A 26726-nucleotide genomic window follows, 5' to 3' on the forward strand; every position below is an offset into this window, starting at 1 on the left:
GGTTCATGTCATATTTGTAACATGATCTATTGCCGAAATTAATTGGAAGACTCTTTATTCTGTACAATTCATCTATTCGATGTATTTTAAATCAGGTGGTAAGAACAAGCAATTTCAATTTAAATGATATCATACTTTCATAGAATTGATACTGGTATTTTAAACTCACAGTGAGATAAATAATTCTTACAGAGTAAAATGATGAACTTTACTACAATACTCTTATTTCATAGACATTATTTTAGACCTGATCATTTGTTTATAATTTCACAGCCAGGGTCTCATACAACTATTAAATTGTAATGGATGTATAAATCAGAAATTTAATTTCTTCATTTTTGAATTTTTTTTTTTTTATTTTGCTGCCTGTTCTAACGTCATCAAGAAATATTATATTCCATTCCATGGAGAGTATTTTAACCAGAATGAAAACATTTCTTTTCATTTGCAATTCATTTGCATAATATATGTAAGTAAGTGCCATATAAGGACATTAATAACAGAGGTGATAATTATGGTGATGAGAGATTGATGGCGAAGGTGACAGGGTGAAAGATGAGCCACCAACACTCAATCAAGATTATTTATGTATGCCTTTAGGTTGTTATTGTTTTCCTCATATAGACAAAATCTTATGTGTTATGTAAATTAGAAACCTTGATATACTTGTAGTAAGATATGATACATCAGGTGGAGGTAATCTCTTTCTGGGAAACAAAGCAGTTTCTTATTCATGGATATTTATATTGTACATATTTTTAATTTTTATAGTTTAGATTTTTCATGCCTTATAATGAAAAGAGTGTCACCATGTTTATATGATATTGTCATAGAAACATACATTTATCCGACTGTCATCATGTTGGTATGATGTTGTCTTGGTGACATACATTTGGGAAGTGTCATCATATTCGTGAGATGTTGTCATGGTAACATGCTTACCTTCGTCTGTGTGTCACCATGTAGGTGTGATGTTGTTATGGCAACTTGCTTACCTTTGTCTGAGAGTCACCATGTGTGGTGTGATGTTGTCATGGTTACATGCTTACCTTTGTCTGTGTGTCACCATGTAGGTGTGATGTTGTTATGGCAACTTGTTTACCTTTGTCTGAGAGTCCACATGTGTGGTGTGATGTTGTCATGGTTACATGCTTACTTTTGTCTGTGTGTCACCATGTAGGTGTGATGTTGTCATGGCAACTTGCTTACCTTTGTCAGGGAGTCACTGTGTGTGGTGTGATGTTGTCATGGTAACATGCTTACCTTTGTCATTGAGTCACTGTGTGGGGTGTGATGTTTTCATGGTAACATGCTTACTTTTTAGTGTCAACATGATGGTGTGATGTTGTCATGGTAACATGCTTACCTTTGAGTGCCATCCTGTTGGTGTTATGTTGTCATGGAAACATGCTTACATTTGGCAGAATTTCATGTTTTCATCTCAGTCAAAGCTATCTGTTACAATCAGTTTTATATCTGTAGATCACAGGTAAGAGGTAATTTCTTTCGTTCTGAACTTCTTGTGTTCAGCAGTGTGTTTTTATTATGATTATTTTCTTTCCATTTGGAAACTAATTTCAGACAAAAGTTTTTTGTAATAACTGACTTCTTTTGATGTAAATGAATTCTTGATTCTGAAATTTTAAAAGAACACATTTTTCTGCTGTGACTTTGGAGGAAATAGTTATCTAGCATGGAACCCCTGCTTAGAAGTCTACATTGGAGAATGATATACCGCAGCGACCTCTGACCCCCTCAACGAAAACTCAACTTTATGAAACTTTCAATTGTCGGATGATTGTTCAACGTGGTCTGGATCAGTGTTCTATTGCACATCTTGTCCAGACTCACCAATGATATTACAAAATTTGGTTCTGTTCTGAAATAAGAAATTCAAGAATTGTAGAAAAAAAGCATGCCTTATTTGATAGAAAAGACATTATTATGGTAAACTGGCTACAAGTTGTGGTATGGAGACGTAGTGGTCTCGTGCAGGACTTGTATGGAGGACAACATTGACGGTTTCCAGAGGTCATATTTCATAGCGATTTGTCTGACTTAATTTCTGCAGGCATAAGAAACAAAGATGAGCCTAATAAATCGTTAAAAGGGTGTGAAGTTGATGGAAGTTTGTTGTAATCAGCAGACAGTGGAAGAATTTGTTATCGCCCATCACATGGGCTTCATTTCGTAGCTGGCGGAGACCACTGATACTGTACGCCATGGCTAATATGTGAAAACTGTCAACATTGAAATGCAAACAAGGAATCAATAGACTAGAAGGCTCCCCCCAAGCTGCATGCATAGATCGTCAAGTGGAGATTATTGTTTAGCTGTCAGAGCCAACATGACTTGTACCAATCAATCTTGTCACCTGAAGGATCAAACATGGCTGCATTCAATCTTGCCTCAGTGTCAACAGTCCCATTAACATCCCATGAAAATATAGCCAAGCTCCATCCTGCACACAATCCTGGACTCCCATCCTGTGTCACCTTCTGACATCAGCATCAAAGCCTTTAGCCGCTACATCACCCTGGCCAAAGTTAGAGCTTCTATCACTCCCACTTAGCCCTCAAACATGTCTGTTAAATTACTGTTTTACTAATGTAGGTCTGTTTCTGTTGTGAAGGAAGATTTTGCTTCATTGCCCTTGTAGAAATTCCAGACTTTGATGCTAAATCTTGAAGATTTGCTTCTTCATTAAACATTCTTTTCTTTCATCATGTAATGTTCCCTTTTGTATAAGAATGTCTTGTTTCTTTCTTTTGTCAGGGAATGTTTGTTTTGTCTTTTGTTGTCAGAGAATCTTTATTTTGTCTTTTGTTGTCAGGGAATCTTTGTTTTGTCTTTTGTTGTCAGGGAATGATTGGTTTTGTCTTTTGTTGTCAGGGAATGATTGGTTTTGCCTTTTGTTGTCAGGGAATGATTGGTTTTGTCTTTTGTTGTCAGAGAATCTTTATTTTGTCTTTTGTTGTCAGGGAATCTTTGTTTTGTCTTTTGTTGTCAGGGAATGATTGGTTTTGTCTTTTGTTGTCAGGGAATGATTGGTTTTGCCTTTTGTTGTCAGGGAATGATTGGTTTTGTCTTTTGTTGTCAGGGAATGATTGGTTTTGTCTTTTGTTGTCAGGGAATGATTGGTTTTGTCTTTTGTTGTCAGGGAATCTTTGTTTTGTCTTTTGTTGTCAGGGAATCTTTGTTTTGTCTTTTGTTGTCAGGGAATCTTTGTTTTGTCTTTTGTTGTCAGAGAATCTTTGTTTTGTCTTTTGTTGTCAGAGAATCTTTATTTTGTCTTTTGTTGTCAGGGAATCTTTGTTTTGTCTTTTGTTGTCAGGGAATCTTTGTTTTGTCTTTTGTTGTCAGAGAATCTTTGTTTTGTCTTTTGTTGTCAGAGAATCTTTGTTTTGTCTTTTGTTGTCAGGGAATCTTTGTTTTGTCTTTTGTTGTCAGAGAATGATTGGTTTTGTCTTTTGTTGTCAGGGAATGATTGGTTTTGTCTTTTGTTGTCAGGGAATGATTGGTTTTGTCTTTTGTTGTCAGGGAATGATTGGTTTTGTCTTTTGTTGTCAGGGAATCTTTGTTTTGTCTTTTGTTGTCAGGGAATCTTTGTTTTGTCTTTTGTTGTCAGGGAATGATTGGTTTTGTCTTTTGTTGTCAGGGAATGATTGGTTTTGTCTTTTGTTGTCAGGGAATCTTTGTTTTGTCTTTTGTTGTCAGGGAATGATTGGTTTTGTCTTTTGTTGTCAGGGAATCTTTGTTTTGTCTTTTGTTGTCAGGGAATCTTTGTTTTGTCTTTTGTTGTCAGGGAATCTTTGTTTTGTCTTTTGTTGTCAGGGAATGATTGGTTTTGTCTTTTGTTGTCAGGGAATGATTGGTTTTGTCTTTTGTTGTCAGAGAATGATTGGTTTTGTCTTTTGTTGTCAGGGAATGATTGGTTTTGCCTTTTGTTGTCAGAGAATGATTGGTTTTGTCTCCTGTTGCTTGGGATGTTTTACTTTTAGTGTCAGGGATTGTTTGCTTTCAGTTTAACTTTGTCATGGAATTTTTATTTTTTACTTCAGTCCTTTGCTTTGTAATATTTGTTTTTTTGTTTTTATTTGTGTGGGTGTGTAAGTTGGTTTCTCATTCATAAAACCAGTGTATTAGATTTGGTTGGCCTTATGTTCACCATTTAGCACAGGACATTGATTTGAATCAAAGCATCAGGTTGAGTTGGCCTAATACTCTGCATCTTTGAAAGACTTGGGGGCAATAATTGATGGAATCAGTGGGCTGATAAATGTATATTAATTACACACCCATTGTCTTTCATGGTCAGCATTCAAGTGTCTGCGGCTAAAAGGGGAGGACCATTGGGTAGAGACGATATCAAAACTGGGCAAAAGTCAACAACACTCCAGACAAAACTTATAAATCACACACACAAAAATATTAGTGGGAGAATCATCTGGTGTTAGTCCCAGCTGGACTGGACACCAGTTATCTATTGGTCACTCGACTGGTCAGGCGATCAAATCCTAGCACCGTTATTGACAACTTACTTTTTTTTACGACTTGATATAAAGAAGGCTATGTAGATAGACTCTGGACATGAAAATCTCGCACACTACCCAACGCTACATTTTCTGTCTCATTCTATCTGTCTAGTACTGTACAAATGTCATGATTTCAAAATGATGTCAAAATGTAATATCTTTTTGATGTCTTACAGAAAGGGGAACTGCATTTAATTTAGTTGATTCAAAATATTTAGAAATGAAAAAAGAAAGTTCAGAAATCATGATGTAGTGTCATAACGAAATTTTGATCAAAAATAAAATTCATTAGCAATGGCAAAAGTTAGAAGCAGTGAAAGAAAAATGGTTTTACATTATTTCTGTTGAGAATGAATATAAAACATCAATCGCGATACAATAAATGAAGGTGGATTTTCAAAATGAAAAAAAAAAAAAAGAAAAAAATTAAATTAGAAAATGGTTCAGAGGACATATAGTTAAGAGTAAACACTGTTTTATTTGATATTTCTTTTATAAGAATATTTGGAGACCATTGAAAATGGAAAATGTTATGGATTGAAGACAGTTTACCCATTCATTTTGGAACAGACTAAAAACCTAAAGTTAGTCTGCTGACATCCACTTAACAGGAAAGTAAACTATTCAAGCTCATCCTGTAAAAGTATAAAGTAAGAAAAAAATATATATTCGTTTTTATACTTTCTTGGCTTAATTCGAAGCAGAAACCCCACAGTTAATGCAGCTAAGATGAGGGAAAGTACAGTTGTTATCTGTAGCCTCGTGTGTATAAGAATGATGGTTTGGTTTAACATGGCGCCTACCAGAATCTCCCATGGCAAGAAAGGAGGCCATTTTAGTTTGCATTTCTAGATACGACTGGTACAACCCATGCAGCTGATGTCATGTGAAAACCTGTTTCTATGGCATCTTGATTAGCATTGACTTCATTTAAAGATTTAAAGATTGAAATGTTCTGACATTGACGATGGTACGACACTGGTTGTGTGCAGGCCTAATAGCTTATTTGTGAAATGTAGGATGCCCTATACTGTTACAAATCTGAAGAAAACGTAATGAAATGCTGATATTTATTTTATAATAAAATGAAAATTTAGCTTTTTCATTTGAATTTTTCTGATTTTAATCATTACAAATTTTAAACAACTCATTTTATCAAATTAAGGAATACTTTTTAGGGGATTGCTATTTAAAGGTTATTGATACTTTTGAGTTTGTATCAAAAGTTTATACAAATGGAGATACACAAGAGAAACATTAAATAGAAAAAAAAGCAAAGAAGTAATGTATTGCATTCTTAAATGCTTGTCGAAATTAAGATTTTCTCAATAGCATTCTTTACAATAATTGGTGTTTATTTACAACGGTATCATACTGTTCATGTAATGCTGAGACCAGCATTGCAATTGGTTCCACTGTGTTGTGACATCACAATGATCTTAATAATTCTTCCATGTTTCAGCCATCACAGAGTTTACTCTATCTTACAAAACGAGGTTTTTGCTCACCATAATGAAATATATATAACATATTGCCCAAAATTATTTTGGTCATGTAACTTTAAATCATAAAGTATTTTCTTAATGTTCTTGGTATAATTGCCAGCTGTTTCTTTGGGAAAACTGCCATGGGATTTACCGACAGGTCACTTATCCTTACATTGAAAATAATTACTTCAGAAAACAATTTGTTGCTTAAATAAGATCATCCAACTTTGACCTATGTCACAGAGAGGTTAGAGTTCAAATTTTGGCTGGGGTCAGTAATACTAGGATAAACTTGGTGATTGAGAGAAGTGAGACTTTGTCCACCTCAAACTTTAGAATATTTTACTGACAACAGGCTACGACAGAATTTCTCGATTTGATTTAGGTTTACAAAGAGTCAAGGTTTTCTTGTTATACAGTTATCAGAATATTTATATGTTAATCTGTTTTAAAAACTTTCTCTTATCTTAATAAATAACATTTAGTTATTTCCCAATAGCCACAAATTGAATGAAATATGTCTATGTAATTTGCCATCTAAGTTGAGCTTCATGTTATTAATTTCATAATTACATGTGGAGCCTATGTTAGTATGAGATTGCTAGGTGTAGATGAAGCAGGATGAAGCAGTGGTAGGCACGTCTTTCACCTCATTAGTGTTGTATAACCCTGGTATGATTGATAGCACTAATTTGGATTGCTGAATTATTTGACTCTATCACGATAGTTATACATAAATCGTGGGTTTGAGTCAGGGTAATGTTTCTTTGTTATGTCATGACTGTAGGTTAATTTTAGACCGTGATGTGCAGTCACACAGGTCTACCTGGGGATGTGCGTAGTCAGAGTCAGGTACTCCGGGGACACAGAGCCACATGACATGGCTCGTGACATTGCTGAAAGTATTTCTGGTCAGGCAAACAAAAACACTGACATGGAGTTCACAGATACTCAGGTTTTGGTCAATGATCCCAGCCTACTTTCACACCAGAGTCACAAAGGTACACAGCTTTGAATAAAAACTCAACACATTTATGTTGATCAAGACTCTTATATGTGTACCATGTGTTTGTGTAAGTAATGCCACATTGTCTTGTTCTGTTAAGTTACTCTAAATTACTCATATTCAAGAACTGTAATGATTTGGGGGTTGAAGACATTGAAAATCCTGTAGATTACACAATTACTATTTTTTTCCAATTCAAGTTGAAATCTTTCATAGTTATTTAGTCTGGTTAAATAACTATTAGTATAATGCCCAAGGTTTTCTGTGTGGTTCATTGGTTCTGTAATGTTTTAGTGTGATCTTTGTCACTGAATTTAGTCTTGTAGCCATTCAACATTCATGTTGTCATGATGGATTGTCCTTCAAGCAGTTCAACCTTGTTGTTGTCATGATGGATTGGCTTTGTAGCAGTTCAACCTTGTTGTTGTCATGATGGATTGGCTTTGTAGCAGTTCAACCTTGTTGTTGTCATGATGGATTGGCTTTGTAGCAGTTCAACCTTGTTGTTGTCAACGATGGATTGGCTTTGTAGCAGTTCAACCTTGTTGTTGTCACGATGGATTGGCTTTGTAGCAGTTCAACCTTGTTGTTGTCATGATGGATTGGCTTTGTAGCAGTTCAACCTTGTTGTTGTCACGATGGATTGGCTTTGTAGCAGTTCAACCTTGTTGTTGTCACGATGGATTGGCTTTGTAGCAGTTCAACCTTGTTGTTGTCATGATGGATTGGCTTTCACGCAATTCAACCTTGTTGTGGCCATGGATTGTCTTTGCAGCCATCCAGCTTTAGCACCTGAAATTCATACATAACCAATCGAGAATTATACTGTCACTCAACCTGCCCAACTTTTCCTTCAGAAATTCTGAAAAGTGAAAAAGAAAGCATTTTTGAAGATCAGAGCAAATCGTGTTCACAAGTTCTTTATTTTGGTGTGTCAACTATGAAAAAGGGTGATTGACAGGTATATAGAGACAGTAAAACCTGGCTACGTCAAACTTATTGGGGCCATGTCAGTAGTTTGATGATTAAGCTTATTTCAGTATTCAGAGGTTGGTCATAGATCGTCAGGTACCAACCATCCATGTCTGTGAATGATATATTCAATATATTCAATATACAGTTCTGTGACGACTCCAATTTATGATTATTCTGAAATTTTGAATGACTTCTGACATAAATTTGTCTAAAATTTAAAGGAGAGAAATGTAAAAAACTGAAAAACAAAAAAATGGAAATTCACAGCAGCAGCATACTCATTTAGAGTAATATTTTAAAAATAATTATGCGGAGAGCATGTCATTATGGTTTGTAACACTTAGTGTATGTAAAAAAGACTTTCAGTGTTAAATACAGACACAGTCAAATGATCAATACATACAGTCACCATATCACAAGGAAAAACAGAATGATTTTAAACTTTTAGCTCGGGGAAGTAGAATTTTAGGAATAACAGTAAAGATGGGAACGATCTAGACATAAACATACTTGAGGGTACATGTACAAAACTTAGACGTAATTAATGTGATATAAGCCTAATATCTTACACAATTCTTAAACTATCAAATGTTTGAAGTGAATCATTTTTACTTCTTCACTGTGTTCTGCACCTTAATATGCACCATTTCATAAATTGACTTACACACAGAGACAAACTCCCTGTAGAACAAAATTTTTATGACGATTGATAGAATCAAAAGAAAAATTAATTTAATTGAAATGTCCCAAGAAAACGATAAGAAATAGGTAAGAACACGGTCAGGACCAAGCAACCAGTTCCACGATAGCAGGTATTCGAGGAACATGAGTTTGAGTAAGTGGGGTTTAACTGTAGTGTTGAGCAATGTACATACTTTCTGACTACATAAGTATTTGAGTTATATATTTTTCACTGTATAGACAAAATACTAATCTTTTTTGACAGCAAAACATAAAGTATAAGTCATCATATTTTTTTACAGCCGTAGCAGTCAAGAAGCCACATTTGTGACTTTAAAATCGTAAAATTTTAAAAGAGTTTGTTTCAAAATGCTGTTTGAAACAAATGGTGACATTTTGGTATTAGAATTGAGTGCAATATTAAACCGATATGCAGTTCTTAAGTTTGTCAAATAAAGGAAGATAAGCAAGTGTGACAGGCATATAGTCAACAGGCTTACCAGGCGCAGACTTGATATGTTACAAGTAAATATGATAGACATACATACACATTGTTTTTGACATCTTATGAAAGTTTGTGAGTTTATAATGTCAAAAGCTATATCATGAAAAGGCTATATACTTTGTCACAAGAAAGGAATTGAAAGGCTTAAAGTCGAGATTAATTACCATATCACAGAAATGGTTGAAAAATAGAAAGAAATAAAAGCTTTTTTCTTTTTTCGTAGAATCTTTAAGTATCCTCAAAAATGCAAGTCCCTGGAATAACTTGAAAGCTAAGTTGACGGAGAAAGGGTGATTTATGTTTTAAACGGTAAATATAGGTAGAAATATCCCTTAAGAATGGTGAACATCAGGATGTTTGGAGGTGACAGGTAGTGATGTATTGGTTTTAAGGTTAGCACAACAGCTTTTCTGAAGGCTAGTTATCTTCACAGCAAAAATTCTTACAGTACACAATTACGCTTTTTCTTCTTGTCATTTATTTGCCAACTTTTCAGATTTTTCAATGGGAAAAATCTGTTCGGTAAAATCTAAAAACATTGCACAAAAGGTGTTAACAATGACAGATGCAAACACACAATAAAAACCGTTTTGTCCAATAAATCTGTTGAACTCGGGCAAATAGCAAACTGTTTGAAATTGTGCTGCTGTCAATGTCTGAATGAAAATAAAAGTCTTCTTAAAAAATTGGATTCAGTATAGATTTATTATCTTATTCTGACCAAAGTCAAAATATCAGATTGATGTTATCTTTTTGACAGCCTGTTTACATAATAATAAAAAAAAATCAGGACATGCAGAACCACCGCGATTTGGTCATGACAGAGATGGCTGGTGACAACTCTCCATGACAGTGTTAGCTTGATTTTTATTGGTTGTTTCCCTTGGTAACAAGGCCCCTCCTGTCAATAAATCTATCATTCCAAGGTCAGTGATATTGAAGATTTCTCTTATATCCTTTTAAATTTGATAACAGTGATTGATGACTGGACATGAGATTCTCGATCAGATATTTAAGATTTGAACAGATCAGTCTTTATTCTGTATACAATTTTCACTTCATGAATAGTTCCGAAAAGTACCGAGTTATTGATAAGATATGTTAATAACGCCCATGAATAGACTTCACAGCCGCGTAAACCTATCATTTATAAAACATACAATGTTTATGATAGGATAGACTGCCAAAGTTTTCAATTAATCAATCAGTTTTTCATTTCGTTTGGGGATCAAATTCATGTGTTAATTATGGAAGAAGAAAACAGAGGGAAGAGAGCATTGTTGTGGTGATATAATGCCTGGAGTGAGATAATGAAATTAAAATTACTGGCTGTTGGTACATGTAATGATTTTTGTCTTAATTATCCAATTAGTGTGGTTTATGTATCTATTCACAGGGCTCAGTTAAGGGGAAGTCAATTGACAACAGTCTCTTTGATCCTCACAGATGAATACTTCACAAATTTGAGAAAATCATTTATCCAAATTAAACTCTTCTATCTTGATGAAATATAGTTATTAAAGTATAATTATGAGATAAAATGAAAATGTAATAAAACTTCATTGGAGAAATAAGCTTTTTAACTTGGTGAAATATGATCACTTTCGTATTTTCACATTAATAAACTGTTTTTCGAATTAATGTACAGTCATCGTATTATGCTGTTCAACATACCACCACGCTTGGGCCAGAAATCAGCAGTGTAAATACTTGTTCAAGGCTATTTGAGGTCGTTTTTCTGATTTAAGTGGTATTTATGTAGTGGTTTATAGATCGTGGATGTGTGAATGCCAATATTATTGTCAGAGTCATGGTTATATAATATTACAATTAAGTCATTTGATAGAGGCAAGGCATCAGGGTTTTTTTCTGAAACAGAAATTATCATCTACCGTAATTATTACCCAGTGTAAGTACAATTTATGGAAGGCAAGATAATGTTATAATAGTATTGAACTATCTGTCCACAACTGATTGGATAACCCAAGGGTTGTTGAAAGACGTTTAAAGAAAAATAAAAAAGAAATTTTGAGAAATTGGAAAACACATGTCGAAGATTTGTCTGTTTTAGGACGAAGTGATCCATTTGAAAATTAAGATGATATATGAAGCCAAATTCATTGATGGCTTGCAGGATTTTTTCAAATCGATGAAAAAGTAAATCATTTTAAAATCTCAATAAATCACTTGCCAAGTTGATGTTCATTACCAGACATGAATCACACAGGAAGTCTTGTAATTGCAAGAAGATTAAAGATACTGCCTTTTACCTGATAAACACCCCTTCTTTTTCAGCCTCTCTGGAGAAGTTGTATTGTGCAATGATTATGCAAGGAATCACTAAATTTGTAATGTCTGCTTCCCTTTCCAGAGACGCTTCAGATTTTTTTCCTCCCTCGCTCTCTTTCTCACTCTCTCTCTCTTTTTGGTTCGGAGACGGATGAGGGTACATTAATTGGAATCATACTGTCAAACAGATAGACTTGACTTTGGGAGATATATATTTTTTAAAAATAAGGCATTTAATGTTATACATTGGAACTGCTATATAGATGTATATTCAGCCCAATTTGCATTTCGTCAAATTTGAACAAAACATCTCAAATCATATTCAATTTTACGAAATATTTTACCTTTACCCCTAACTTGTGCTTATCCATATCAATATCTAGTCTTACAAGGGAAGTAACTCAGGTATTGATTGGTTTATTAAATCTATTTATATCGACAGGTATACCCTTCAACCCCCAACAGTGAATTGTGCCCATTGCATCCCGGATCTCTAGTGCAGTGTGCCTTTTCCTGTAGGGATTAGTATACAACCTGATATGACCCCTGCCCCTCGTGTGTGGTGCTTTGGCCTTGTCCCTACAGGAACAACTGTTCTCAATGACCCCATTATATTAGATTGTGTCTCACTCCCTCCATTATTTCACCTGCTCATACCACCTTTTGATGATTCTTGCTCTCTCAGTAGGTTTATACCCTTCATCTTTTGTCAGCTGCCTCCTATCCTGATCTGGAGTTATGTGCCCTTGTTTTCCACACTACCATTTCATTTTGTCCCTTTAATGTCGTCATATATAAGCATAAATATCCCTGCCCCTATTTGAGGTGGCCCTTTTACAACATGTTTCAATTGGAATATCCCTACCCTATTATAAGGTGCACAAACACCTCATTTCAGGTGGGCCCTCCTACACCCAGTTTCAGCTAGAGTATCCCTGCTCCTGTATTAGGTAAGCCCTCTTAGAGTTTGTTACAGCTGGAATATTACTGCCCCTGTATGAAATTGGCCCTCCTAAACCCTTTTTTAGCTGGAATATTACTGCCCCGTATGAAATTGGCCCTTCAACACCCTGATTCAGCTGGAATATTACTGCCCCTGTGTGAAATTGGCCAACCTACATCCTGTTTTAGCTGAAATATTACTGCCCTTTTATGACGTAGGCCCTCCTACACCCTGTTTCAGCTGGAATATTACTGCCCCTGTATGAAATTGGCCCTCCTACATCCTGTTTCAGCTGGAATATTACTGCCCCTGTATGACGTAGGCCTTCCAATGTCCTGTTTCCTTTGGGTCCCCTATTTTTCGTGTCAGCTGGTGTGCCCCTAATGCAATGAGCTGTCACACAAGGGGTGGACATACTTGGACTGATTGATTGTCACCCTACGCTGTACACCAGCCAAAACACACACCATATAATTTGTCACATACTCCGCCATAAAACTTGATTCGTCACAATAGCTTCGTATCAAGTTTCATTTAATGAAATAGTGGCTCAGGATTGATAGCCGTCCTTCATTCATGTCATCGGTCCCTTTACACACTCAGGTAAATTCATGTTTCTTAATATCGGCTCATAATAAATCAGCGCGATTCTTGACAGGTCCTTTTTGTGCTGTGACAGATTTAAATCATCCATTTCCCCCACCTAGCCTTTCCAGGGCTAAGGGTACTTTACTGAATCCATCCACCCAAGCATCTGCCTCCAATCACTTAGTCGAGTCATACTATGTTAATAAATTACCCTGACGTAGCACCGTGGAGTTCGCACAGGTGGGGTGAGCTCAGGGGTAGTATCTTTGGATGATTATCAAACCAGATTCTTATCGCGACTTCAAAATATGATTATTGATAATAGATCTTGGACACTAGGCTGTCTTCTGTTTAATCAACCTACTTCAAAATGATTATACACTTTTATTCAGTATTAGATAAGATAGATATATATATCAACTGTAGTATATTTTTATATATATATATATATATATATATATATTTATATATATTGATATTTTTGATTGGCGTTTATAGTGTATGAAAAGTCTCGAGTGGGGGTAATATGCTATGAAATAAAAAAAAAAATTCTTTGCATAATAGTTAAGTTTGTGACGGCAGAGTGTGTGTGACAGGTTTCTGATATTTGATTTATACATGTCATTGTTCCGTAATATTCATCAAAGAGATTTTTTAAAATTCAAATGATCTCACACGCTGAATTAAAGACCCATTGAAACTCTACAGTGTCAAAACCAGGTCAGCCTATTATATCTGGAAGGTGCATTATCATGGTATGCAAGAGAAAGACAACATTTTAATTTTTTTTCCCATTCAAATATAAAAGCCTTACTTCATATTTTTAGCAAATCTACAACCAGAAAATCCTTTTATCTTTGTGAATTTTAAACAGTTATAATGTGCGTTAAAACTGAGTAAATTTTCAGCATTCATTTAAATATCAATGTTATAGTTACTACTTCCATGTTTTGTGAAAGACAAATATTTGTTGAAGAAAAAAATTGAACAAAATCCATTAACTGTACAACTGTCTGATAACATTGTGAAAGCTGTTCAGTCTGCGAGTCTCCACACTAAATCGCTTTCTAAAAAAAAACAAATTTGATCTCTGTTGTAAAATTCTATTTTATATTTGCATTGATTGTTAGAGATTTTTAAATCAAACTCGTGAAAAGAAAAGAAATAAAAATGTGAGAATTAAGTTAATGATTGGTACATTTAATACCTTTAGACTCCCCTGGGTGAGAAGCACTTGAGTCTGACAGGCAGCAATGCTTACAGAAAATCAATATATCTCGCCTATGGTCATCCTGTCAACTGATTTAATATGTCAACTCAAAAGGCTGAAATTTACGATTATTGACAGGTGAAAACTACCACGACTGAAACAAAGCACTCACAGGGACCCAATGCAGCTGGTTCTTGTTTAATAGTGCACGCTTTGTGTGATAGCCAAGAGTCGGGTACTCTCACAATTTATCATTACCCTAGCAAAGGACACCTTCCCAGGGAAAAAGACAGAAGATTGAGGTAGGGATAAATGTGTGGATAAAAACCTGGTGGAGTGTGAGATTTGTTTAAAGATTATATGACTTGGTATGGGTTGGTGGTGATTTATCATATTAACGAGAATAGGCTTGACACATATCCCCAAAAGAAACTAACACTGGTGTTTTGGTTAGATTGAGAAAATAGGAACGTACAACAAATACATTCAGGTGATGAATTATGTAGGGTTTTTAAGCTACATGTATAAACTATGATAATTTTTTTTTTTGTCAAGGTAGGATATGTAGAGAGTACTAACAGTATGTTTGTAAGGTTTGACTACTGTGTGGTAGAGTAGGACAGGTTACACTGATGTCTACACACCTGGACGTGTCTGTTATACGGGAGGCTGTCAAATAGATATGCTGCTACTGTTGGTCTCTGGGGCAGGTGAGCGACCATAACTAGTACCCCCCTTCCCACTCCCCCTCAGATGAATGTGTGTATCAGGACTTGATGACAGGCGAGAGATGAGACGTGACGGCCGTCATTGAGTGTACCGTGATTCAACAAAACGTTTAGGGCCTTGTTAGCTGGTATTGTACAATTATGATATATACCATTAGACGGCCTTCTCCACCTATCAGTCAGAGTGTTTGATATAGAGATCACCTATCCAGTGATACAGAATATCTCACACATATATTATAGAAAAAAATGTACAGGACAGGAAAAACAATAAGACGGCTATAAGCATTTATCTGGTACCAGGGACGATTCACTCCAGCATTGTACATGGATGTGTTGATATGTGACAAGCTCTGCCGATTTCCTTAGGAGAATGTCTGATTTGTGATATTACAGAGGTGTGATACTCGAGCATGATGCCAGGTTTGTTTGACTGTGGTGATGTAGATGTGATTTGTGGTATGGTGTTGTTGATGTACACAAAGGCTATGATTGTAAACCGTCCACACATGTTTGTACATACAAGATCAATACAAGACTTGTTCACCAGCCATAAAGTAGGTCTCCTGTGTTTACTAAATCAAGTCACATATCTTTACTTTTTATTTGTTTATTTCAATTTTGATCTCCTAAAACTATCTTGTTTATGCTATATATTAGAACAATCCTCATAATTTTAAGTACTGTATATACTGCTATCCTATCCATATTTTTTTGGTTTTTGGGGGTTTGGTCATTTTGTTTACATTTTTTTTTTTTTCCAATTTAAAATAATATGTCAACTCTTTAATGTTGGTGTTGATTAAAAAAATTGATTCAATATTTTTTATATCATTTTATTCAAGTGAATATTGATTTATTGATGTAAATGACATTGATGAAATGTTGTTTGAAATAATTGTGATCTTTTACATAATGAGTTGGAATAAACTACCGTCATTTTTTTTTGTTAAGTAAAGACATTAAAACATTTTAATTGTTATTTATATAAAAAAAACATTGACCAGTATATCATATGACAGAATTTTTTTCTCTCGATTGTAGGCTGCTTGACAAAAAACCGACATGATCTGCATTAAATTAAATATTGTATAATATATAGAGCACATGAAGAAGTCTGACATATATAAGAAATCTAACAAGTAATTAATTTATGACACAACAAACCTGATTGGTATATAAATTATTTATCTAATATGTTAATAACTAGACATAATATACAACTAGATTACCTAACCTGTGTTTAACTTGACATAGCTAACTTTACATGTGTTTCCTAACCTATGTGGTCGTTAACCTGAATACCTGTATGTAATATGATATTACCTAACATTTGAGATGATTTTACTTACCTACATATACTTACAGGTATGATATCTTTGATACAGTGCTGATTATATGGTTATCAATTATTTTTGTCTGATTTACCTCTTTTACTGATATTCTGCTTCCCTGTCAATTTCTACTGGATCAACTGATAACCTGTCTGTGTGTATCTGATATACTGGTTACCTGTCTGTGTGTATCTGATATACTGGTTACCTGTCTGTGTGTGTCTGATATACTGGTTACCTGTCTGTGTGTATCTGATATACTGGTTACCTGTCTGTGTGTATCTGATATACTGGTTACCTGTCTGTGTGTATCTGATATACTGGTTACCTGTCAGTGTGTATCTGATATACTGGTTACCTGTCTGTGTGTATCTGATATACTGCTTACCTGTTTGTGTGTACCTGATATACTGATAACCTGTCTGTGTGTATCTGATATACTGGTTACCTGTCTGTGTGTATCTGATATGCTGGTTACCTGTCTGTGTGTACCTGATATACTGGTTACTTGTCTGTGTGTACCTGATATACTGATTACCTGTCTGTGTGTACCTGATATACTGGTTACCTGCCATTATGTACCTGATATACTGGTTACCTGTCTGTGTGTACCTGATATACTGATTACCTGTCTATGTGTACCTGATATACTGGTTACCTGTCTGTGTGTATCTGATATACTGGTTACCTGTCTGTGTGTACCTGATATACTGGTTACCTGTCTGTGTGTATCTGATATACTGGTTACCTGTCTGTGTGTACCTGATATACTGGTTACCTGTCTGTGTGTACCTGATATACTGGTTACCTGTCTGTGTGTATCTGATATGCTGGTTACCTGTCTGTGTGTACCTGATATACTGGTTACTTGTCTGTGTGTTCCTGATATACCGGTTACCTGTCTGTGTGTACCTGATATACTGGTTACCTGTCTGTGTGTACCTGATATATTGGTTACCTGTCTGTGTGTACCTGATATACCGGTTACCTGTCTGTGTGTATCGGATATACTGGTTACCTGTCTGTGTGTATCTGATATATTGGTTACCTGTCAGTATGTACCTGATATATTGGTTACCTGTGTGTACCATGATATACTGGTCACCTGTCTGTGTGTACCTGATATGCTGGTTACCTCTCTGTGTGTACCTGATATACTGGTTACCTGTCTGTGAGTATCTGATAAACTGGTTACCTGTCTCTATGTTTCTGATATACTGGTTACCTGTCTCAGTGTATCTGATGTACTGGTTACCTGTCTCAGTGTATCTGATATACTGGTTACCTGTCTGTGTGTACCTGATATACTGGTTACCTGTCTGTGTGTACCTGATATACTGGTTACCTGTCTGTGTGTATCTGATATACTGGTTACCTGTCAGTGTGTATCTGATATACTGGTTACCTGTCGTTGTGTACCTGATATACTGGTTACCTGTCTATGTATACCTGATATACTGGTTACCTGTCTATGTGTACCTGATATACTGGTTACCTGTCTGTACCTGATATACTGGTTACCTGTGTGTACCTGATATACTGGTTACCTGTGTGTACCTGATATACTGGTTACCCGTCTGTACTTGATATACTGGTTACCTGTGTGTACCTGATATACTGGTTACCTGTCTGTATGTACCTGATATATTGGTTACCTGTGTGTACCATGATATACTGGTTACCTGTCTGTACCTGATATACTGGTTACCTGTGTGTACCTGATATACTGGTTACCCGTCTGTACCTGATATACTGGTTACCTGTGTGTACCTGATATACTGGTTAACTGTGTGTACCTGATATACTGGTTACCTGTCTGTGTGTACCTGATATACTGGTTACCTGTCGTTGTGTACCTGATATACTGGTTACCTGTCTGTGTGTACCTGATATACTGGTTACCTGTGTGTACCTGATATACTGGTTACCTGTCTATGTGTACCTGATATACTGGTTACCTGTCTGTGTGTACCTGATATACCGGTTACCTGTCAGTGTGTACCTGATATACTGGTTCCCTGTCTGTGTGTTCCTGATATACTGGTTACCTGTCAGTGTGTATATTGATATACCGGTTACCTGTCAGTGTGTACCTGATATACTGGTTACCTGTCTGTGTGTTCTTGATATACTGGTTCCCTGTCTGTGTGTTCCTGATATACCGGTTACCTGTCAGTGTGTACCTGATATACTGGTTACCTGTCTGTGTGTTCTTGATATACCGGTTACCTGTCTGTGTGTATCTGATATACCGGTTACCTGTCAGTGTGTACCTGATATACCGGTTACCTGTCAGTGTGTACCTGGTATACTGGTTACCTGTCTGTGTGTTCTTGATATACCGGTTACCTGTCAGTGTGTATATTGATATACCGGTTACCTGTCAGTGTGTTCTTGATGTTTGTTTTCAAAATTTATCTGATTTGTCGGTTAACTATCAATATGGACATGACTTAGTACTTACTTGTCAATATATAACCAATATTCTAAAATCATGTTTGTACCCAAAACAAATGCTAATTCAGAGTGATAATAGAAAAAAAAGGGTTGCATTACAAGTTTAGAAAATATTCAAACTTTGACAAATAAAATTCCAGGGAATAAATTTAGATACAACATATTTGTATTAAGTTTACCTGGTATACAGATTGTTGATTACCTGAGTCAGTCTTTATACTGTTTATCACACAGATGGAAATGCAGATTTGCACTTAATGGGAAAAGTATGAAAATTATTGCTATCTAAGAGACATTTTTAGAATTAATTTTGAACCTCATCATCATTATTAGGTGTTTGTGAGTGGTAATCACCTAGGCAGTCAGTTGTTTGATAAGGCCAATAGTGTAAAGTACGTCAAATTGTCATCTGATTGTCAGGGCACTGTCAAATTTCATCATTATGGACGCACTCCCGGACACAATGTATGTACGTATAGAGAAGGATATAACAATATTAACAGGGTTTGATTGGCAGGTTCTGGGGCGAAATGTTAAATTATTACTGCTTTAGTGTTGCTTAAATGGACAGTGATAATTATGCAATAGTTGGAGGCCCCAATATTAGTTATTACTCATAAATTAGTTAATTTTGACTCAAATTTACCCCAATTTTGACTGATTTATCTTCTTCATATTTACACAAACATTTATTTGGGAACATGCCATGTAGATTTATTGATGCAGTTTAGCAGTAAAACATAATGAGGAAACGTTTATGTGGTAAAATGAAACTGGTGATATACAATATAAGGCAGTGTGTGAAGGAGATGATATTTGACAGCGCCTAAAAGTACATCAATCTCTCATCTCCTGTAGTAGAGCTGATTCTCTTTTGATCATCAAAATTGTTTCTTTTTGCATGGTGTCATTTGTAGTAAAAGGGACAACTCTGACAAAAATCATATCCTGTTTGTCTTCTGATTTAAGTACCAGTCTTAAAACATTCTCCCTTTTATCGCCATGTATGTCTGTGGACAAACATAAATTATCATACCTGGGTTTTTTTTTTTTTTTTTTGTAAGATTCAGTAGTGTGGTATTGTAAGTATGTATGCAATGCTGTGATAATGCTAGGTGTCAACTGCCGAGTTGACTTACCCTAAGGTTGATAAACATTGTATTTATTCTGACAAACCATGTTAGTACATTGTATGCCACTGTTTGTGAATTCATGACAATAATATAGGAATAGTAAAAACTTCCCCATTCTGTTCAGGAATACAATCACAAGAATCAACAATAATCCCTACTGACAAAAAGTGTCTTTTTATCTATTGAATATCAGCAAAAATGTTTTGATATGAAGATTTAAGGAATAAAAAAGACAAAAATGAAGCTGAAAAAAGAGAATGTTCCTTGAAAATAAAATAAATTAACTGATTTTAACAAAAATATTTCAATACTAAGATTTGAGGAAACAAAAATCAAAAATATGAGGTGAAAAAAATGGATGTTCTCGAAAATAAAGTGTCTAGTAAATTTAATGAATTTTTAGCATGAATGTTTCATTATCAAGATTTAAGGAAACAAAAATACAAAAATGAGGTTGAAAAAAGAAAAATAAAGTGACTTAAGTCTTGTCATGAAATAATTCTATGGAGAACTATATTTCTAAACCAGAAATTTTCTTCGTCCTTACTTAACACTTGTGGTGGACTACATACATCAAACCTGGTGGTGATTTACGATAGTGCCTTTATTACTGTTGGGTATAAACTCTACCTTGTGGACATGTTTTTATGGGTGTTTACTCCAGCAAGGGGTGGACATGATTAATGCATTAAATATTCACATCTAAGTTCACCAGCTCCATCAGTATTAGTTTTTACGAGCATCCTATGCATACAGTTTGTACTTTACATGGTCAATTTAAAGTGTAATGGACCAAAATCTAAATTTCTTGCATGATATCAGAAGGTATTTATATTGATAATATATTAGTTTTCAAAAGGCGGCATTTGAGCAACTGTTGTAGTGATAGAAATCTTGTGACTTGTGTTGCAATTGGTGTATAGGCTGTTTAATTCATTGGTTCAAATTTTCAAAATTTTAACAAAATCTTGATGTAAAAATTACTTATTTTCACCTTGTCTTGTTACTTGTAAAAAAATTGTAATAATTAAGCTATATAATATCATTTATAGAAATAAATACAAGAGTTTAACAGAAACACAGACATAGAATTTTAAAACACGTCTTAAAGTTTGAACTATAAAATCTATAAATCTGAAGTAATTTTGAACATCATATTAGATCAATATATAGCTATATGTATATACCCGAATCCTTTTCCAAGATATGATTCAGATGAAATGTGTTTTGTTTAAAACCCAGCTGTAATGCATAAAGAACAAAGTCATCATCGATCAGATGAAGTGTCTGCATTTTTTCCATATCACTCAAAAATCACAATCAAATATCAGATCAGTTTTTTTTTTTTTTTTCTCAAATTATAACAAAAAAGTTGTTGATTATATAGGTTTGATTTGAGGTCGATGGTCTTTTTTTGTCCTCGAGAGAAATCATGAGAATTATTTAAAAGTGACATTGACAGTTCACAGGCAGACCCAAACCTCAGTCAAAATTGTTGTAGCAATGTCAGCTTCATACTGTTGTAAAATCTAGCATCTATCTGTATGTTAAGATTTAGCTCGACGTTAATGTTGGCGGGAATTAAATTGTTGAAATTTGTCAACAGCAAAAAAATAATGAAAAACAGGAATTTTGAGCTTTTTTAAACACAAAAACATGAAATAAACTATACATTTTAGGATTTTGGCTGACTTGACTATAGAGTCAGTGGTACCTTTGTAGCTCTGACAAAACAGATGTCATCTAATTATAAAAAGCAGCACAGTGGCTACACATATTGTTCAGTTATGAAAAGCATGCCTGATCTTTCATACATATCAGATGCTCTGACATCTCTGCTGTATTATTAATAAAATCAATCATTCTGGATTATGTTTGTTACTGCATTCTAGATTTTGTTTATGTGTGTTTGTTTGATTCATTTCTTGACATTAAAAGACATTTCACTGTGACCTAATTTAATATTTTTTGACCTACATCTTCATCAGTTTAGATTTTAGTCCCTGAATTAATGAAAGTGCAGTGTCTCACAGCAACTATTTCATATTTCTGGTAGATTAAAATGATGAAGGTGCACTTAAAGGATTTCAGGGACTGTATTTGTTAAAACAAAGACATCCCTCTGTCTATATTAGACTCACTTTCAGTACCTATACTTTTATTTCCCCTCTTCACAACCATATCATATTAAGGACACGTACTTGTAGTGTTACCCAAGTTCTTTGTCAGTCTTGTGGCATCATGTCGAGTTCCAAAGGATGTCATGTCTTGAGATCCTCTCTATATATTTGATTCCTATTTACCCCATATATCAAGGCACAGAGTTTAACACCCAATCAGATTCTGGTTTGCGTTAAGAAGCGTTGATTTTCATGTCTTATAGACATTTTTATGTTTATAGTTCAACACAATCAAGTATTTTTGTATCTGATATCTGTTTTCGTGTTTTTCAGCAAATGAAGAAAATGGATGTGAGAGTGGAGAAAATGAAGGAATTGGAGAGGACAAAGACAATGATATGAATGATGACAACAGTTTAAAGGAAACAGGAGGTGTGGAGAGTGAGGATGGGGACAAGGAGGTGGTAGAGAAGACAAGTGAGGAGATTCCAGTTGAGGGGGAGGAGAAGGAAGAGAAAGAAGACATTGAGAGTAAAGATTCAAATGCTGATGTAGGCAAGTCCCCTATGTCCTCAGACACCATGCCACATCACATGGATGACATAGTGTCTCCTGTTAAAGAGGAGAGACAGTTGTCTGGCATGAAAAAGGAGGGGGATGAGGAGAACAAGAACTCTTCCACCCCTCCTTCCAGACCTGAGACACCTCCTCTACAACGCCTCATGAGACAGGACCCTTTGCCTCTGTTTCTCCAAAAGAAACAACACACGCCACCAAAAAAACTTTTTAAAGATGGATTTTTTCCTACAAAGTTTCCAATACCTCCAATGACTCTCTCAGCAATGTCGGTCATAAAAAATGCACCAACACACCCAAAGCAGACAATGGCTAAAGCCAAAATGTACTCAAATAAACTACCAAAGACTTATTCTGCCCCATATACCCCTTCTACAGCAGCTTCAGCCAAATCACCCTCCTCAATCCACCATCCCCATCGTGTGTCCACCTCTCCATCATCAAGGACGCTTTTAGAGGAACAGCCCCTGGACTTGTCCAAGAAGGCAAGTGACAAAAGTGATCGTAGTGCTAGTAAGTCTCAGTACAAAAGTAGTTCTAATGGACATCATTCTTCTGGAAGGCATCATTCCACAGGAGGGCATCATTCTTCTTCAACTGGGGGACATGATGTGCCGTCAACTCTGCAGAGTCTTCAGCAACGCTTCGGAGGAAATCTGCACATGCGGTCGGTTAGGAAGCCCATCAGCGGGCTTCTGCCAGCGGTATCAGACATATCCAAATCTCATAGTTCTATGCATTTAAACTGTAGTAATCAGGTGAAAAATTCCAATGTTGTCAAGAAATCACATGTTGGTAGTGTAGGTAAGTCACCGCAGATTCATAGTCCTAATCATTCCTCTAGGCTGGAGAAAAACGTAGAGAAATCAAAATCTTCAAGATCGGAAAATGATTCTTCTCCGTTGTCACATGATACAGATATGAATTCCAATATAACATTGAAAGGGAACGAATGTGATGATAATGAAGATGACTGTAAGTATACAATGCACAGATGCACTTGTCTAAAAACTTACAACACTTTGTATGGTTTGAGTATACATCTACAAGAGACTGGACATGCCCCTGCCAGTAACAAGCAGGCAGCCATTATGGAATACCCCAAACTGGTGAGAGGTCAGGACATGTGGTTGAACCAGGAGTCCGAGCACACCAAGAGGATTCTACGCTGTATGCAGTGTGGAGAATCTTTCAAGTCTCTACCGCTTCTGACTGTTCACATGATGCAGACACAACATTACACCAAAATTGTCAGTTCTGAGCATGGGCGACGGTCACACAAGTGTTCGGCATACTGTGACCGGGAAATGGACCGTGAATGTATATTTAAGTGTAAGGTTTGTAACAGTACATTTAGTGACATGGAAGGCCTGGCGAATCACATGATCATGTCTGGTCATCACAAGAAAAATATTCTTCGGTCCCACAATTATCTCAATGATCTTGCCTTCCGTGGTCGACGGAAGCGATATTACAGTGATGAAGAGAGTTTTGAAGGTCTTGGAAATCCTAATGTAGCGTCATTTCTGAATTACAAACGTAAATGTCTAAGTCATCCGGTGACTCCTCCAATCAATGGCCACCGCCACTTTACTGACAGCCCCGATAGTGAAACTCCAGAAGACAGCACAATCAGTTGTGAGAACTGTGGGGACCGCATAGAGACTCAATACTTTGTTGAACATGTGAGGCTCTGTCTTCGCACGAAGCAGGCTGATTTTGAAAGATCACGCATGAGTTTGTTCAAGGACGAAATAAGTTCCATTAAGTCAGAGAAATCCCATGATTCTCAGGAATTAGATGATGTAGATGAAGAGACTGCATCTATGTTCGATAAACCAGATGATTCAGAGGAGGAGATGGACACTAAGCCAGATATACAGGAACTAGACTTGTCTCTCAACAAACAGAAAGCACTGAATACCTCCGACAAATCCAAAGAAACTGAAAGTAGTGAAAGTGATGACAAATCCCACAATGAAAATAACACAAAAGAGGCAAGCGATGATGGACAACAGGAAAGCAAAAACAATGTTGTTCTTAAGGAACTGTCTGATGAAAACATGTCTCTACCATCACCTGAAATAGATAAAGACAGGGTCAAGGTCAATGAAAAGGAAAAAGAAGTCACATCACCTCTTCCAATGACACCACTTGTCATGGAAGACAAATTGGATGACTCCTCAAAGAAAAGTCCAGTGAAAGTCACAGAGGACCATGAAGACCCTTCAGAGCAAGAAAAGGATTTGAAAAATGTGAAAGTGAAAAAGGAAAAGGAGATGGAATGTGACTTATCAGATAATTCGAAAGTAGTAAGTACCACAAATTCAGCCAAGAACCTTGATATTATTGACCCAGGCAGGGCGATGGAGAACATGGAAGATAATTCTGCACTAAAAGCCATGGAATCGTTCATTCAAAAGAGTTTTTCCTCAAAATTTGACTACCACAGGGGAAACATGGTGTTCAATACCGGTGAGAAAACACTCCTGAAGCCATCTGTTTACCGTGACGACAGAGAACATAAACACGGAGCACTATATCGCTTCGAGAAATATAGAAAATACTTTCAACAAGATGAACCTCGTAACAATGGATCGGTGAAAAAATCTACAAGTGAGGTACAGGATACACTGAATGTTTGTCTTCAGCCATCCTCTGCAGTATCGACTGCAAAGGATGATCTGAAAAAGTTGGAAAAAATGTGTGAAAGTGTTCGTAAGCCAGTGAGTCCCTCTATTGACAATGAGGAATCACAGAGCACTGGCAATTCTGAAAACGGTGAAACTTTGGCAAGTAAATATCTCAATTGTGAGGAGGAGGACGTGAGGCCAGCCAAAGAATCACAGTCAGGGTCTTCAGCTCTTGACTCTCTGAGCAGTTTTGTATATGGACAACCTCTTAACAGTGAACATCCTCTCGACAGTTTGCAAAAACTCATCACCAAAACAGACCTTCCAAAACTACTCGCTTCATCTCAGTCCATCAAATATCTCCGACAGTCTGAGTCGCCTGACTCGGGGCTGCCACTCAACCTGTCCCTTAAAAAGGGCCAGGATGATGACACAAGTGACATTGTAGAGCGAGATGGGTTTTCGGACCACGAGGGTAGTCAACATAGTGGTAGTGAAAGTGACGGCACTGCGGAGTACCGATGTGCAGCATGTAGCAGGCATTTCGCATCTAAAGGATCATATCGCTACCACCTTAGTAGGTGTCATTTATCATCGGTAAAACGATATGGAATCAAAGAGGCATTCAACATGAGCCCGTATGTCTACCTCCCACTTGATCACACTGCTAAGTTCTCAAAATACTATGAAATGGCACATGAATTAGCTAGCAAGGGGAAATAACCTTTATCTACAAAATTTTAACTCCATTTTTTTCACCTTTTCTCTTTACCATTGTGCTTTTTATATCACTGCCAAACATTTTCTTGTTTTCAATTGTTTTTGTCATTAACTTTGATAAGTATATTTTTTTTTATAGAATTCCTGAGTTTAAGGGTAATGTAAAGTTTAGACGTTACAGTTGGTTTTGTGGATATTTTCCTGTAGTTATTAGTCGTATCCTTCTGGTGTTTAACATCCTAGTGCTGTTTACTGAAATCCGAGTTTAAATTGACTCAGAACCTTAAATGAATTACATGGACCCGATTAAAACACAGTATCTCTCTATTTAGTCAGTCGTATTAGTCTAGTATTGTACTTAACAGTCATTGATTGTCTAGTCAGAGCCATTTATAAAACTAAAAATTAATGCAGTTATCGTTGACATTATTTTCATATTTTCCGTGATGTGCTGTTTCGTATTTTTTAATTAAGATATTTTAAAGAAAGTTTTGAGAGAGATAAGATATTAATCAAGAACATGAAACGTTGAATTTTTTTTTTTTCATTATTGTGGTCCCAAGCTCTGGTCGTGTCAGAAATATTTCAAGGGATAGGAGATCTTCAATGCATATTTGGTTTTCAGTTTTTCTTCTTAGTAAGAATTCCATCTGCTCAGGGTCATGGCATTTGTACTATGTCTACTGGTGCAAAACTCTGAAACAGTCAAACATTTTATGCAAAATGTTTCTAGTTTAAAGATACTAGCACCAAATGTAATGCTATGTAGCAATGTATGTTTCATAATGTATGAATCAAGGGTTTTT

At 35.9% G+C, this 26726-nt stretch overlaps 1 protein-coding gene across 1 annotated transcript; it reads left to right on the forward strand.

Annotated features, from left to right (window-relative positions):
* The first annotated feature begins 6902 nt into the window (after nt 1-6902).
* On the forward strand, nt 6903-25923 carry LOC132559337 (uncharacterized). Its single transcript, XM_060223950.1, has 2 exons — nt 6903-7023; nt 22325-25923. The coding sequence occupies exons 1-2, from the start codon at nt 6903-6905 to the stop codon at nt 25921-25923; spliced, it is 3720 nt and encodes a 1239-aa protein (XP_060079933.1).
* Nucleotides 25924-26726: the final 803 nt, after the last annotated feature.

This window comes from Ylistrum balloti, unplaced genomic scaffold, assembly GCF_031769215.1.
Source record: "Ylistrum balloti isolate Yb309-2 unplaced genomic scaffold, AGI_CSIRO_Ybal_v1 Utg370892, whole genome shotgun sequence".
NCBI classification, from domain to species: Eukaryota; Metazoa; Mollusca; class Bivalvia; order Pectinida; family Pectinidae; genus Ylistrum; species Ylistrum balloti.

Excerpts from the sequence above, each read along its gene's own strand:
- LOC132559337 (XM_060223950.1), top strand. The coding sequence starts at position 6,903 with ATGGCTCGTGACATTGCTGAAAGTATTTCTGGTCAGGCAAACAAAAAC. Across the intron at positions 7,024-22,324 it reads TTCACACCAGAGTCACAAAG|CAAATGAAGAAAATGGATGT; the intron begins GTACACAGCTTT and ends CGTGTTTTTCAG.